The following is a 16,945-nucleotide window of genomic DNA, read 5'->3' as shown; positions in this document are numbered from 1 at the left end:
ATAAAGTATTAGCTGAGTCATAATTTACTAGTGTCTGAATGTGACAATTCTCTCCAAGAAAACAGCTTTTAATCTAGCCAACAACTATTTAATTCTCAAGAGCTACAGAATAAGACCAACAAATAGATACTACTTTTATGCATACTAAAAGGGACAAAGAGCACATGCGTCACTGTTCAGCTCTACTCAAATTCAGAAATCAATAGTGTGAACTATTAAGTTATTGCTCTATTGTTTTTTTTTTAAAACCTATGTGCTGGATGTTACATAAACTTGATTTGTGTTGGATGTTACATAAACCTGATTTCTAAGTATGATCAGATTTTAATTAAGATTTTAAGTAGAGCTGGCAGTATGCTTATAAAACTACAAAGAACATTAAGATGACTTTCTATTTCTGCACGTTAAAAGAAAATCAAATATGTAGTCTCAGAAGAGTTTTATAAAATCAACATTTGTTAGAGAAAAAGAAAAAACCCAAAGAATTAATGAACATTACAGACAAAAAATTTAATTCCTCATCAGTCCTATGAGTTAGCTACTATCTCCACTCAATAGCTGAGAGAGGTCAAACAATTTGTCCGAGACTGTAAAAGTGACCCAGGTAAGCCTGACTCAAGGCCTGCCTCTTCAGTCGGCTTCCTCTTGCTTCAGCTTCCTCATCTGTAAAATAAAGGGGCTGAGCTGGCTCATCTACATATATGAACACCTTTGATCATCCCAACAACCCCATGAGATAGGGTGATAATATCTCTTACCTTTTTTACAGTTAAAGAAACTGATTTTCCAGACAGCTTAAATAGCTTACCTGAAGTCATACTCAGTCTCATACCACGTTCTTCTGACTCCATGTTCAAGGCTATTTTTATTACATCATACCAAGTGATCACTAAATTCTCTTTGTTGGTGCTACATATTCATTAGACTATAGTCTCACAGTACTTCCATGATTGTATGGAGATATCACATGATAAAAATAAAATATTAAAATTCTAAAATGCTTTTCATTTATGAGACACAAAGGCCTAACCCTCCCCCATGCCTTTCCTTTTAAGACATACACTCTGATACAGTCTTTTTGCCTTTGATAATCTTCCACAATATTAAAAAGCTGAGGTAGTCATGGTTACTAAAAGACCATTTAGATTATAATTCTTGCATATTTGGTAATTGGGTAATTTATTTCTAAAAAATGTTCCTAAATTTTCATAATTGGTAAAGAGTATCCTGCAGTTTTGTGCCAAGAACTTATTTCTGAGAACTAGTTTCTAAAATGATTAAATACTAGAGTAATAGTTAAGATGACATACAACCATTTTTATCTTTTAAAAGAAAGTCTAACTACCTTATACAAACAGGTGTCGACTACTTCATTGCAAACTTTCTCAAGGTCATCAGTGACTTCAAGTCTGGATCTTACAAAATCACAGAGCTCTTCATTTCCCATAACATCCCAAATACCATCACATGCAAGGATAATGAACTGATCATCTTCTTCAGATCTTTCAATATCATGGACTTCAGGCTCTGGTGAGACAAGCTGCTCTGTAGGACCTTTTCCATGGACACATTTGTAATCAAAGTCCCCAAGGGCCCTCGATACAGCCAGAGAGCCATTCACACGCTGAATCATTACAGAACCACCTGCATTCTGAATTCGTTCTTTTTCCAGCGGATTACTTGGTTTGTGATCTTGTGTGAAGAAGTGAACTTTCCTGTTTCTACAAAGTAAACCTCTCGAGTCTCCACAGTTAATGAAATAAGTATGTTGAGGAGAAATTAAGACACCCACAGCTGTTGACCCACTTCTATCTGCACCATGTTTCTTCTCTGACATAACTCTCATGTGTTCATCAATCTCCAGAAAACCTGTTCTGATTCCATTCTTTACATTTTCCACAGAAGGTGCTCCTGCAGACCCTTTAAAATCCTGGTTATTGGTGATGTGATCTAACAAATGCTCACAGCAGTATTTGGCAACCTGAGAACCAGCATGCCCGTCATACACAGCAAAGAATGACCATGTTTCAAGTCCACTTGGCAAACCGATCACAGCCGTATGTGCATCCTCCATTTCAACTCGCCAACCTTGCATGCTGCTTAGCCCATATCGCAACCCATTACCCTGCCCCTGGGCATTATGTTTTTCCATCTTTGGCTTGTCTAAAAATGCTCCCATTATGTCTTGATATTCTAGGTCTGCAAAGGAAGAGAAACAGGAAAGTTAATAACTATCTTATATACAAAATACATATCCAACAACCTTTTTAAGAGTGAAGAAAATATAAAGAAAGCTTTAAATAAGAAATCACAACTTTATAAGCAGACACTCATTGTGCTGCGGACCAGGAACCTAGAGATTAACAAGAAAGAATTGGGGGAGAGGCTGATCAGGCACAGCTTAGAATGAACAACAGGCAGAGAGAACTAAAGCATCAGGATAAAAGTAGCTGACCTGACACTGCCCCGCCAGGCACAACCACTTGAGGTAGAAAGGAGACTGGCAGTGGTCATCAGCTTACATGAACCAGGCCAAGTGTTTAAGGATGCAATGAATATGTGAATCTCTTAGGGAATCTCAGACCTAAATTGTATGTGTATGTTAATCAAGACAAAGCCAAATGAATTCACAACATACCAAAAGCCTACTAATTCAAACATCTTGGTTGAACTTTTCGGATTTTCCAGTTTTATTCTGAACTACCTATAGTTTTATTCCTACTACATGAACACTCTGAAAAAGTAAAAAAATTATCTACTCACAAAGATCCGAATTTGTATACTCATTCCTTTAAGCCTTTGCTCATGTCAGTCCCCTTAACTGGAATCCCTTGCCCTTCCTCCCTACTTATAGAAAAATGTATATCCATCTTTTAAAGTATAGTTCATTCTACTTTTTCCATAGCTTTTTCAGTCTCTGACAAAGCTATTATTAAATTATCATAAGGAGTACAACCTCAACGGTCAAGTTGCAAAGCAATTATACATACATACAGCAAAGCTTGTTATATATAACAAAATCAACCTATTGTGATCTACTGATGTTCTATTAATTTAGCAGTAATAACATGTATCATTAGTATTATACTTTATGACCATTAGATATAAACAGTAAAGGAGATTAGAGGGTCTAGGAAAAGCCATGTGGACAAGGCATGTGGACAAGGATTAGCTAATCTAATCCTTTCCCAATAATCAAAAGCTAAAAACTCTGGTCTGAAATGGGCCCACAAGGGGCAAAGTTGGTTAGAATTTAGGTTGACCTTTACTTGAGTAATAGCCTAGGAATGTAGAGAAGTAGGGTCCAAGTCATCAAATTAAGTCACAACTGAACTCAAACCAATCCAAAAGAAGGCTGGAATTAAATTTAATGGAGGTAAAATGGGGAGGCAAAATAGGGGGTAGGTAAAAGTACCTAGGTAAATCAGGATGCAGTTATGAGACTAAGGGATTGATGATGCTAGTGATTCTAAGCTTTGAGAAGTTGGGAGAGAAAGGTTTAAGAAAAACTCCTTAGGAAGGTCCCAGTGTCCCAGTAACCTTTTCCCCCTTCTTTTCCTACCAGGACCAAACTAATACACAAGAGAGAAGTCTGGCTGATTGGTGTGATAAAACAATCTCCTGCTTACTCCTCTGTCCCTTATGACAATTCCACTAATGAAGGTAAATAATGAAAACTAGCCATCATTATTCCTTATGGTAGTATTCATCAGATTACCAGATACCAAGTTGATATACATTATTATGACAAGAGTGTTTTGATTAGACAAAGGAGTAACATAATGATGATACCTTAATAGCAGACCATGTTTAAGAATAATTCTAAATCATTCATTCTCAACAACCCTCTAAAGTCAGTAATAATATCTTCAATTTATAGATGAATCTCAGTGAGACTAAAGAACTTGGCCAAGGTTACTCAACTGATAAGTTTAGAGGAATCAGGACTCTAATTCAAGCCTGTCTGAATCTAAAACACCATTTACTACTATGGCAATGGTCTTGATCATGGATATACAAAAGAATTATTTGTGGACTTTTTGAAAAATTACAATTAACAAATCAGAATTTCCAGGGTAGGGTTGGAACCTAGACATCTGTGTATCTGTAAAAAGATTAGATGAGATGCCTAGATAGGTACATCTAGATGGCTAGATGATGACTGAGCCATCGTGAAGTTAAGTCATCTGCTGAAGGTCAACGGCAATTTGCCTCATCTCTGTACCTCAATTCCTTTAGCTAGACTAAACGGGAGGAGAGAGATATAGTTAAGATGCTTGATAATCTAGCATTCCTCGTCTGTACAATGTACATATTTATACTTACCTCTGAATGTTGCTTCAAGGTTTAAATGAGGTAGGCAAAAATAAGGCACTCAGTAAACTATTTAATTATTACTACATTCCTACATATACAGTCACACTAGATTCAGATAGTACCTAACAGGGAACTTTCTTTTGCAGAAAAGTCCAGTAGCTATTTTCCAGATATACATATAAAACTACCAAAAAAATAATTCTTTGAAGACAAACAGGATAAAATTTCTAAAAACAAAACCCAAACTTTTGAAAAATGTATATTAGAAATGTAAAAATGTAACAAACCAAGTCAACCATCTGATAAAAATTTAGGTCCAGCCCATAGCAAGTAGAAAAATATACATCAAAGACAAATTAGTAATTTTGTGATTGGACTTTCACATAGTGAAAATAGACAATTCAGAAATCTTACCTCCTGGGATTCTGAGTAATTTGTAGAATCCTAGTGAAGCAGCCAACAATAGCTACATAAATACAGCAGATGGTTATGTAAATATAATACTTACCAGAAATTACTTACTTATAAATACTATGTTTACATAGTCATCTTCCAGAAGTGGACTACTAATTATGTAGTCATATTATTAAATTGGAATCTATCTATAAATAGTAAATCCCAAGGGGTTCAATTTGCCCATGAAAGCTTAAGCTAGTTTCTGAAAGAAATTCTAGTTCTCGCCTTGTCTTAGATCTACTCTGAGCACATGCCGGATGGATCTCACCACAACACTAGCTTATCGGTTGATCTGAACTTTTCAAAACAAAGTACTATGACAATCACAAGACTGAACTCATCTTTGATATAATCAGAAATTTTGGTGAACACTTTTTGTCTTTGAAAACCAAACTAACTCCTAAATTGAAAAATTCTAAGGCTGGGCCAGGAAGTCATTCATTAAAGTTCAGCCATTGGCTTTTATTAAGCAAAACTGATCTCATAGTCATAGCAGAAAAGTCTTAAACCTTGTTATTTGGTTTAATCTGCTTATAAATCACCCGCCCCCCCAATAAAAGCTCTATATATTCAACTGGTAAGATCCTTAAGCAACATATTAGCCCAGAAACAAGAGTTAGTCAAAAAATTGAGGAGTAAAACGATATAAGGTCTTTTTTTCTGTTTACCTATGGGAACACAGGCTAATACAGAACCCCTCCAGGCTGCAAAAACAGAGGACAAAATAGACATGTAAACAATATGGAGAGGGGCGCCTTGGTGGCTCAATTGTTAAGCGTATGCCTTCGTCTCAGGTCATGATCCCAGGGTCCTGGGATCAAGCCCCACATCGGGCTCCCTGCTCCACGAGAGGATTGCTTCTCCCTCTCCCACTCCCCCTGCTTGTGTTCCTTCTCTCGCTATCTCTGTCAAATAAATAAAATCTTTAAAAAAAAAAAAAAAACAACAATGTGAGAAAATATATTTTAAAGATTGGGGGGAATCGAGAGGGGGAAAAAACTATATACAAGAGCGCTAGGAGCTCCTTGGGGAAGAGGGAAAAAATGGAACACTAACTAGCAGCATAGGAAGCAGTGTAAACAACATGGCAAAATTCAAGTCATTTGCAGTGGGATATGGGCTGTAAACTCTTTACTGCTACCAAATGTTTAGCATATTCTACATTGCCCACTAATGCTTATACATGAATAGACTTTGTCAAACACGAAGACAAATGCTCAGCTGACCCCTGAAATGCACATTTATTGAACGATAGGATTTAAGCAATATATTGCAGAGTGGGGGTTCAGTGAAAAAATACAGACTCCTTGTGGCCGTATCTCTGCAAAGGATAATTTAGGGTACACAATCTACTTTTAACTTCCCAAGCTATGAGACATGGTAATTCATAAATTATATTTTATAATCCAAGGCAGCCACATCAAAATTATCTATGGTAATGACAAATAAATGCATGAACAAAACTTTATACCAATTTGAGAAAAGAAAAAGGCTGAATTTTTCTCTCATTGGAGTCTGAAATTTCTCATCGACCCTTACTTTAAAAAATGATTACACAGGGGTGCCGGGGGGGGCGCAGCTAGTTAAGCATCCGACTCTTGATTTCAGCTCAGGTCATGATCTCAGGGTCGTGACATCAAGCCCTGCTTTGTGCTCCATGCTGGGCATGGAGCCTGCTTAAGATGCTCTCTCTCCCTCTCCCCCTGCCCTCCTCTCTCTCTTAAAAAAAGGATTACACATATTTATATTTACAAATTTGATTTTGATTAACTTGTGTAACTCATCAGAGCCAAAATGTAGAAATGATCTGTCTAAATCTATTTTACAAACGAGAAGACACAAGAAATAGGATGATTTGCTGAAGGTCACAAAGCTAGTTCCAACAGTAAAAGCTGAGAAATAGGTAGTACGTTTCTGGAATTTTACTGCAATTCTACACATCCTGTCCTGTGTTCTTGCAAATGAAGTTAATGGAAGTCTAAAAACAGGCTTTTTAAAGACAACACACAAGGCAGATAAGTAGGGAAGATTGTCACAGAACAAAGCTGAAACTTCCTTAAGTGCCATTTCTTCCTCTGCCTACTCTAACTTCTTTTCTAAACTTCTATACTGCCAAAGATAAAGGACAAAAAAGAAGGAAAGGTAAAGAGAAAAGGAAAAAAAGCAAGAAATCTAACTTTGGTTTTTTATCTAGGACTGAGAGAAAACCAGAGTGAACAATTTCTGGCAAAGCTAATCTTAAATACTCAGGCTAAATAAAATGTAATAATGAGCAAAGAAAAATAAGAGGATATATTTTTAAAGGTTCAGAAGTTATGGGGGGTGGGGGAGGGAGAGAGGGAGGGGAGCACAAACCTCAATATTCATTATCTCCAAACTAGAAATGACCCATCAAGTAGGAGATATGAGATTATGAGATGGAACTACAGGCTGTCAATTAAAAAAAAAGGGGGGGAGCACTCTGAAAGTAGGTACATGGAAATGAAAAACAAATACTGAACTAAAAATTTCAATAGAAACAATGAATAGCCAATTAGATACCACAGAAAAAAACCAAACCAATAAATGAGATCACCTCAAGAAATTCTTTTAGAACTCAGGTCTTTCTTCATCTTAATTCCTTTTTTTTTTTTTTTATTTTTTAAAGATTTTATTTATTTATTCATGAGAGACAGAGAGAGAGAGAGAGAGAGAGAGAGGCAGAGGGAGAAGCAGGCTCCCAAGGAGCAGGGAGCCCGATGCAGGACTCGATCCCAGGACCCTGAGATCATGACCTGAGCCGAAGCAGACGCTTAACCATCTGAGCTACCCAGGTGTCCCTCTTCATCTTAATTCCTAACATACAAACCCACCCACATCTGTACCCATCCTATTCTCATACCTTTCTGTTATAAAAGAGGACTCTCTGTGCTCTCACTTAACATAAATCCCTCTACTAGAGCTTTGAAGCCCATGCTTCAAAGGAATCTTATACTACTTACATGTCTTCTCCGGAACCTTACAGTATTATCCTCTTCTTCTTTATATTCAACCTCTCCTTTTCAATTGGAGTACAACTTCTAAAGACACTCATATGTCGACCATTACTGCCTTTCCCTGCTCTTTGCAGTTCAACTTCTTAAAAACACGTGTTGATGCCCCACACTGTTGCCTGGCCATCCCACCAAAATAAGCTCCTCCAAGTTGCTTAACCCAGTGGACATTTTTAGTCCTCATCTCACTGACTGTTTCCAACAGCATCTGACACTCCCTCTTCCAACTTCCCACTGGCTTTTCAAGATGCTACACACTCTCAGCTTTCCTCCTGCCCCAGGCTTTTCTGTCCTTGTTCCCTTTGCAGATCCATCTTCATCTTCCAAGCCATTAAATACTGACATTCAAGGCTTAGACCCAAGCCCTTTTCTCACTTTATGCTGGCTTCCAACTATTATTCATGTGTATGGGGGAAAGGGAACCAGATGCTTTTTTAAGATACAAAAGGACTCAAAGTATACACTCATACTTTTTTAATGAGAAATCCAGCCAAGCAAACATCTACTCACTGTGTTTTAAAACTAAGTTCATCTCTATGACTTGTCATTAGTTTAACTCTTAAATAACCTGCTTCTTAAAAATAATCTAAAAAACAAAATCCCGTATATAAAGTAAAAAGAAGTTGGGAAATTGCCAAGTTACCCAATTTAACACTAAGGAGAAACCCCTTATGTCTATAAATGGAAATACCTTTCATAAGATTAAACTTAAAAGTTATAGATGTATCCAGTATGTGACTTTGGACAAATCCTTTAGCTTAATTTCTAACTCTCTTCATTGATAAATAAACAACCTTGATTAACCATTTTCAGAATAATTACCTTGTTCTGAGAAATGTAGAAGAAGCCTAAAATTCTAGGAATACCTAGGTAAATGGCATTAGTAAATAATATTTCAGTCTAAAATCATGCCAATAAAATTCTCAATACCAAGATAAAGATTATGAGATAAAATTATTTTACAACAGAAAAATCAACTTGTAGAGAATGAAAAAAGAAAAAACCAGCTACCAACTAGGACTACAAGCTGGTAGACTGACGTTGATCTTCACATATATTGTTAGCCCCTGTCCCTGAACAACTTGCATTCTCCAGTGCTCCTACTACTCCTTATGGACCACATGGCATCTGAGTTTGCATCATTTGATAAAGAGGACCATACCTGTGATGATAACAGCATACAATCCAAGAGGATTTACTCTAATCTTATTTTTCATGAAGTGGCCACCTCATCTCAAAGTAGCAAAACAAATGATACCTGTAAATGGCTGAATAATAGGTACCAGCTCCAAATCCTATAAATGTTACCTTATTTGTAAACAGTCTTTGCAGGCGTGATTAGTTAAGAAATTTGCAATGGGGGGATTATTTTGGATTATACTGGGGCCCCTAAATGTAATCACAAGTGTCCCTGAAAGAGAGGCAGAGGAAGAATTGTCACAGAGAAGTGAAGATAGAGATTTGAAGATGCTAGCCCTTGAAGATTACAGTGATATATGGCTACAATCCAAGGAATGCTGCATTCTTCCTAAAGCCTCCAAAGTGAACACATTCCTGCCAATACCTTGACTTTGGCCCAGTGAAACTAATTTTGGACTTGTGCCCTCTAGAATGGTAAGAGAATAAATGTGTACAAATAAGAACCTGGAGTATAAAAGTATTAATAGAGCTAAGGAAAGAAATTTGAGAGATAAAAATTACTGTAATGTTTTAAATGGCATGAAAAACAATAATGAGGGGAGCCTGGCTGCTTCAGTCGGTTAAGTGTCCGCCTTCAGGTCAGGTCATGATCCCAGGGTCCTGGGATCAAGCCCTGCATCGGGCTCCCTGCTCTGCGGGAAGCCTGCTTCTCCCTCTCCCACTCCCCCTGCTTGTATTCCCTCTCTCACTGTCTCTCTCTGTCAAATAAATAAATAAAATCTTTAAAAAAATAAAAAAGAAAAACAATAATGAGCAAAGAACCTATAGAAAACAATCTGCAAGGCATAAAACTTAAAATAAGAGAAAAATCATCCTGTATGCAGGTAAGAATAAAGAGATAAAAGTGAGTAGATTAAAGACACAAACAATGCGGATCCAATAATTTAATTAGTATACTGTAAAAAGAAAATCAAATAATGGAGAAGAAATAAAACTTCAAAGAAATTAATCACAAACTGAGGGAAAATTTGAACTGATGATTGAAAGTGTTCGTCAAGTAGTAATTTTAGTAGGAAATGATCAATACCAAAGTATACTTTGATAATAAATTTCAAGAATACAAGAATTTAGAAAAATGAACATGCCAAAAAATAAAAAAAAACAAATCAGGCTGGCCTCAAACTTCTTTGTCACATGATATGCAATAATGAAGTAATGCCTATAAACGTTGAGGGTGAAGAGTGATATTCCCAGAATTCTATACCCAGCAAAGTTGGCATTTATATGTGAAGGTAACAGAAAAGGTATCATCAACTATGCCAACACTAAAAAAATACCATCCAGGGGCGCCGGGGTGGCTCAGTCAGTTAAGCGGCCAACTCTTGACTTCGGCTCAGGTCATGATCCTGGGGTCCTGGGACAGAGCCCCACATCAGGCTCCACGCACAGCTGAGGAGTCTGATTGTGGATTCTCTCTCCTTCTCCCTCTGCCCCTCCCCATGCTCAAGCTCACTCCCTCTCTCTCAAATAAATAAATCTTTAAAAAAAAAAAGTATCATTCATGGAAAACCTATTTAAAGAAAGGTTAATGCCAAGAGATTAATTAAAACCAGAAATTCAATAAATGGAGATGTCATAGTATATAGGACTTTGGGGTTGGCAAAATACACTAAGCAAATACAGTTGTCCCTTGAAAAACATGAGTTTGATCCACTTATGGACCTGTGCATGGATTTTTTTTTTAGTAAATACAGTACAGTACTATAAATGTATTTACTCTTCCCTATCATTTTCTTGACATTTTTTCTCTAGCTTATTTTATTATAAGAATACAGTATACAATACATATAACATGCATAATATATATTAATCAACTTTATGTTATCAGTAAGGTTTCCTATCAGTAGTTAAGCTTTGGGGAAGACAGAAGTTATATGTGAATTTTTGACCATGTGGAGAATTGGTGCCCTTAGGGAAGGGGAACCTGCTTTTCCTGCAACAACCTCCATGTTGTTCAAGGGTCACCTGTATAACAGAACTCAAGGGTGCGATTTTACTTTCAGAGAAAGAAAAGCATAAGGAATAAGTCAATAAATACAACGACTGTCTTTTTTTAATTGACGAGAGTGTACTCTAAAATTATAACCTATGAATTTTACGGGCTAAATACTTTTATGCCAGATAATTCATAACAATCCTTCAAAAATACTATATGCTGAAATTAAGACTATATTTTCTGTTCAAATATGCTTAAAACATTAAAAATCAAGCATTTATTTGATTGTATATTAGAAAAGCTGTAAAGTTTCCTAACACACTCACACCCACCATACTCCAGGAACCCTCGCCCCCCCACCAAAAAAAGAAAACAAATGACACAGACCATATTATCTGACTTTAATACAATAACAATAGATGTTGGTAAAAATAAAGAAAGAAGAAAACTTTAAACATCTAGAAATTGTTTTAAAGGCATGCTTCTAATCAACCTTGCAGTGAGTTTGTATATTTTTATAATTACGGAATATTTAGAAACAATAATGATAAGTAAAACCTTATATCAAATTTTATGAGATGTGACCAAACCTTATTCAGGAAAACTCCACACTTTCTTAGTAAAAAAGTGAAAATCGGTATACTAAATCTCAACTCAAAAAGTAAGAAGAACAACTACACGCATACACACAGACCTAAGGAAAGAAATATATTAAGGAATGTATATTAAGAAAAATTAAGGTAGGGGCGCCTGGGTGGTTCAGTCGTTAAGTGTCTGCCTTCGGCTCAGATCATGATCCCAGGGTCCTGGGATCGAGTCCTGCATCGGGCTCCCTGCTCAGTGGGAAGCCTGCTTCTCCCTCTCCCGCTCCCCCTGCTTGTGTTCCCTCTCTCACTGTGTCTCTCTTCTGTCAAATAAATAAATAAAATCTAAAAGAAAAAAAAAGAAAAAGAAAAATTAAGGTAAACATGATGTCATGAGAGAAAAATGAATAAAATAGGTAAACCACTAATTAGTCTGAGAAAAACTATTACTCAAAATTAGAAATCAAATAAGCATATAGCTTGCCTCTGAGACAGGTGTTTGTTTTGTTTTATAAAACACATTGTACAATTCTTTGCTAATAAATTTGAAAATATGGAGGAAACAGACAATGTTCTTGAAAAACAAATTACCAAATTTTTTTCAGGCAGTGATGAAATAGAGACCAGTAACTCTGGAACAAAATGAGAAAGTTATCAAAGAACTAACCCTCAAAAGAACTCTAGGGCTCATGAAAAAATTAAAAAAGCAGAAGAACCATTCCAGGTTAAAGAAGACCAAGGAGATATGACAATAAAGTGTAATGCACAATTGTGCATGGGCTTATATATTATTTGTGTGTGCAAAAAGAATATGTATGCATACACACACAAAGGGAAAAAAGAAAATTTATAAAACAAATGTGGGAAAAAATTAGTCATTCAGATAATATGAAAGTTCACTGTACCTTTTTTTCTTCAAATTTTCTGTAAGTTTAAATTGTTTCCAAAATAAAGTTATTAAAAACGAGTGTATCAGACAAGCCTTAAAACATAATACCTAAATTACCTACAGAAGAAAAAAGCTTCCCACTTCGTTTAACAAACCTACCATAATCCTGATTAAAAACTGGCAAAGACAGTACCAAAAAATAAAACTATAATCCAAACATATTAATACAGATGCAAAAAACCCTAAGTATAAGCAGATCACCAACTAGAGCTCATCTTAACAATTTAACTACAAGCCAACATTCAGCAACCTATTAATATGCCATCTTTTTAAAAAAAAGTCCAAAGGGGGGCACCCAGGTGACCCAGTTGGTTAAGTGTCTACTACCTTCAGCTCAGGTTGTGATCCTGGAGTTCCAGAATTGAGCCCAGGGGGCAGGCTCCCTGCTCAGCGGGGCGTCTGCTTCTCACTCTCCCTCTGCTCCTCCTCCCCCCCACTGCCCCTCTGCCTTGTGTGCACACTCTCAAATAAATAAATAAATAAATAAATAAGTTCAAAACCACATGATTATCTCTTCATCTGATAAAATTCATTCTATAATATGATAATCTATATTTCAAGCCAAAGAGGAAACATAGTGATTAGAACAATTCCCAGAAAGAAGCCAACACAAGGATACTTATTCTTATCCCTAACAGTTAGCAAGGTCTAGAAATAATGATCAATACAGTTAAGATTTTTTTTAAAAGGCATAAAATTATGAGAAGAGATCAAATTGCTATTTGCAGATAATAACCATGTGATGGCAAACTCAAAATCTAAAACAATATTAGGGAAAAAAAGTTCAATTAAGGTTATCTGACTACAGAAAATCCTTAAGAAAACTAATAACAATAACCACTTAGAAAATAAAGAAAAAATGCCAATAAAAGTCTTTACATCTAAATAAATAACCGAAGAATTATTCAAGACCTTTAAGAAAAGAGCCTCAGGGGGCGCCTGGGTGGCTCAGATGGTTAAGCGTCTGCCTTCAGCTCGGGTCATGATCCCAGGGTCCTGGGATTCCCCACATGGGGCTCCTGGCTCAGCGGGGAGCCTGCTTCTCCCTCTCCCTCTGCCTCTCCCCCTGCTCATGCTCTCTCCCTCCCTCTGTATCTCTGTGTCTCAAATGAATAAATAAAAAATCCTAAAAAAAAAAAAAAAAAAGAGCCTCAGAATAAAAGACACTCCTATTTCTGAGACAGGAAGATTCAATATTGCAAAGACAGTCATCCTCCCTTTATTAATCAATAAATTCAGTATAACCACAACTGGGTCTTTTTGTTCCCAGACCTTGATGAAATAATTACTAAATTCATATGAAAGAATAAATGTTTGAGAATAGCCAAAACATTCTAAAAAACATTAGCATTTGTCATATCTAATATTAAAATAATTTCAAATTATGATATTTAAGAGGGAATACTAAAAGGATTCATCAGTGGAACAGAACTGAGACTCTGGAAAGACAACTGTGGGAGGAAAAATTCAATCAATGGTGTTAAAACAGCTGGCCTATTTTAATCCTGCCCCCCAATGGAAAGTAGCTGAATTCCTATTACACATCTTGAAATAAATACCAGGTAATTAAAGATTTAAGTTTGAAACACTATAATAAAACCATACAAGTACATCTAGGCAAATATTTCTATAATTTTATCGTAGGAAAGGACTTTCTAAGTATGACACTTTTTTGCCATTAGGCAAAAAAAGACTTTAAAGAAATAAAAAGCAATTCCAGAGGAATAAAACTTCTACACTATAAAACCAAGCTCCTAAGCTTGAAAGGCACATATCTTTAAAACAAGTATTTGCAATATATATGGTAAAGTTAATATGCCTAAAATAGAAGTCTCTTGTAAGACAATAAAATGAACACTTTAAAGGAAAAGAAACAAAGAACATGAACAGGCAATTCAATTCATAAAAGAATACAAATGGACAATAAATACATGGAGTAATAACCAATCTCACTAGCCATTAAACACAAATTTATTTTTTACACATTATCAAAGATTAAAAATGGGGCGCCTGGGTGGCTCAGTGGGTTAAGCGTCTGCCTCTGGCTCGGGTCATGATCCCGCAGTCCTGGGATGGAGCCCTGCCGGAGCCTGCTTCTCCCTCTCCGTCGCCTCTGTCTGCTGCTCCCCCTGCTCAGGCTCTTGCCCACTTGTTCTTTCTTTCTAAGAAATATATAAAATCTTAAAAAAAAAAAGATTAAAAATTTATAGTGTCCAGTATTGGCAAAGGAGTTAAAAAAAAAAAAAAATATATATATATACTTCTCATAGGTAGGAGACTAAACTGCCACCTTTCTGAAGGGTATATATGACACACATTAATTTTAAATGTTGACTTCCATTTAAATGGTTTTTTATATTCACACTCTAAAATGCCCTTCTATTCCAAAAGTACTTTTAAAATAAATGGACTATAAAACAAAAATAAGAAAACCAAACCACCTGCTAAAGATAAACTCTTGAAATACAAAGCTTTTTGTGAAGCCGAAACTATGAGCCTCCCCGGTTCAACTAACAGAGATGGATGAGTCTACATCCTGTAGGGATAGTAACAGAAATTAAAAATGCCCTGTGCAAAGCTGGGATAGAACTGAAGCGCCCTGAAACTCATGCCTGGGGTGGAGGGGCTCTGTTGCCTATAAAAGGAGCTGGAAAAAGCTACTTACTAACCATAACCTGGAGCTATAGTTTAGATGAAGTTAGGTGCCCAGTGAGCAGAAAAAGTATAGCTCTTCTTTTAGTCCGTGCCTTTTCTTGGAGAGGTAAAAGTCTGATCCTGATCTTATCAAGAATCAGGAACCACACCTCCAATGTAAGATATGGTTTCAGAATGGGCACCCCAGGGCCAAGATGTAGGCACATGCAAAAACACTGGATAAGAAGGGTGAAAACAAAGAAAACAAAACCAAAAACTTTCATTTAATAAGAGAACACAAAACCAAACTCCAAAACACATGAGGAAAAAAAATATGATGGACAGCCAACAAAATCAACAATTGTAGGAATTCAAACTAGAAGGAAAAATAACAATCTGAAAATAACTTAAAATGTGTGTTTAGGACCCTTCCAAAGTTAAAAAAGACAATAGACATAAAGAGGAAAAACATTTAAAACAGTCAGAAATCAAACCAGAATAGGTGGCTCTTAGAGAGAAAGAACCTGAAAAGGAGAAAAATATTCATTGAGAAATAAAAACAACTGAGGCCACATAAACTCTAGCTGAATAAAGTCAAGGGATTTATCAGTAAATTGAAAAATGATACTTAAGAACTGCCTAGAAAATAACATAAAGATTAAAAAGGAATACTGGAAAAGCAATATTCAAAAATATAGGGGCAACTGGCTGGCTCAGTGGGTGGAGCATGCGACTCTTGATCTCGGGATTGTATCCTCGAATCCCACATTGGGCGTAGGGATTACTTAAAAATAAAATCTTAAAAAAGAAAAAAAGAAAAATATAAAGGTTAAAGAATTTTCTAGAACTGAAGAAAGATATGCGTGTTTAGATCAACAATGTATTTCAAAGAGTACCTCCATATAGCACAACATACACATACCTCCTAGGTATAAGGGAATGTGTTAGGATATCAAGTACGGTAGAACAAATACTTAATATTTATACCACACTTAAAAAACAGAGCTCTGTCCTGCATATATTTTACATATTATTAAGGTAATCAATGCTACAACCCCATACAATACAGATACTATCTCATTATCTGTTTAGAACTTGCCCAAGGTCACAAAGTAAATAGTGGTGACAGGATACAGAAAAGGAATCCTTTTAAAAACTGGTAGAGAGAAAAATTATATACAAAGGCCTAACAACTAGGTGGAAACCAGACTTCTCAAGAGATCATAATACAATGAAATATCTTGAGGGTACTAATAGGGATGGGGGACGGGACACCTATTAACCAAGAATTCTTTATTTGCTTAAAAAAAGAAAGTAATGTATAAAATATACTTTTAGATAAAAATTACAGACATTTACAGGCCACACTCTGTTAGAAAAGATTACTAAGAGCTATACCTTAGCAAGAAGAAAGGTAACTCCAGGAGTGAGATATAAAGGAACAGTAAGGACAGTGAAATATCTGACTGATTAAAGTAGGTATTAAATATAAAAAAGAAAATGAAACTTTTTTATGCTACAAAAAGAGGAAATAAAATTATAGACAGTTGTACAGATGATGAAGGTATGTTGTGTTTAATCAAATGTGAGCTCAGAGAAAAAAAAAATCACCAAATATACAAGGAAACAGGGTGCAATGAATAGGAGTAACATAACAAATACGAGATATAAAATAACTATGTATGAAATGTTTAACAAGATTTTTCACACACACACACACACACACACACACACACAGCCCCAGGAAAATGAGAAGAAATTACTTAAAAATTTACCAAGGAATTGGGAAAGAATTAAATGCCACTTTTGGAAATTAAAAATTAAAAATCATTGATAT

The 16,945-nt window shown here is 35.9% G+C and overlaps 1 protein-coding gene across 4 annotated transcripts in view; it reads right to left on the bottom strand.

The window, feature by feature from the left end:
- The window catches only part of PPM1A (protein phosphatase, Mg2+/Mn2+ dependent 1A), a 44,863-nt gene that overhangs the window by 12,752 nt on the left and 15,166 nt on the right, over window positions 1-16,945 (bottom strand). For all 4 annotated transcript variants that reach the window (XM_078053780.1, XM_078053779.1, XM_078053778.1 and 1 more), the window contains one exon: window positions 1,346-2,199. In XM_078053780.1, coding sequence (XP_077909906.1) covers window positions 1,346-2,179 — 834 coding nt within the window. In that variant the 5' untranslated portion in view covers window positions 2,180-2,199. The remainder of the gene's footprint in view (window positions 1-1,345; window positions 2,200-16,945) is intronic.

This window comes from Halichoerus grypus, chromosome 8, assembly GCF_964656455.1.
Source record: "Halichoerus grypus chromosome 8, mHalGry1.hap1.1, whole genome shotgun sequence".
Taxonomy (NCBI): domain Eukaryota; kingdom Metazoa; phylum Chordata; class Mammalia; order Carnivora; family Phocidae; genus Halichoerus; species Halichoerus grypus.
The sequence above is the reverse complement of the archived record's forward strand: the minus strand, read 5'-3'. Positions and strand labels throughout refer to the sequence as shown.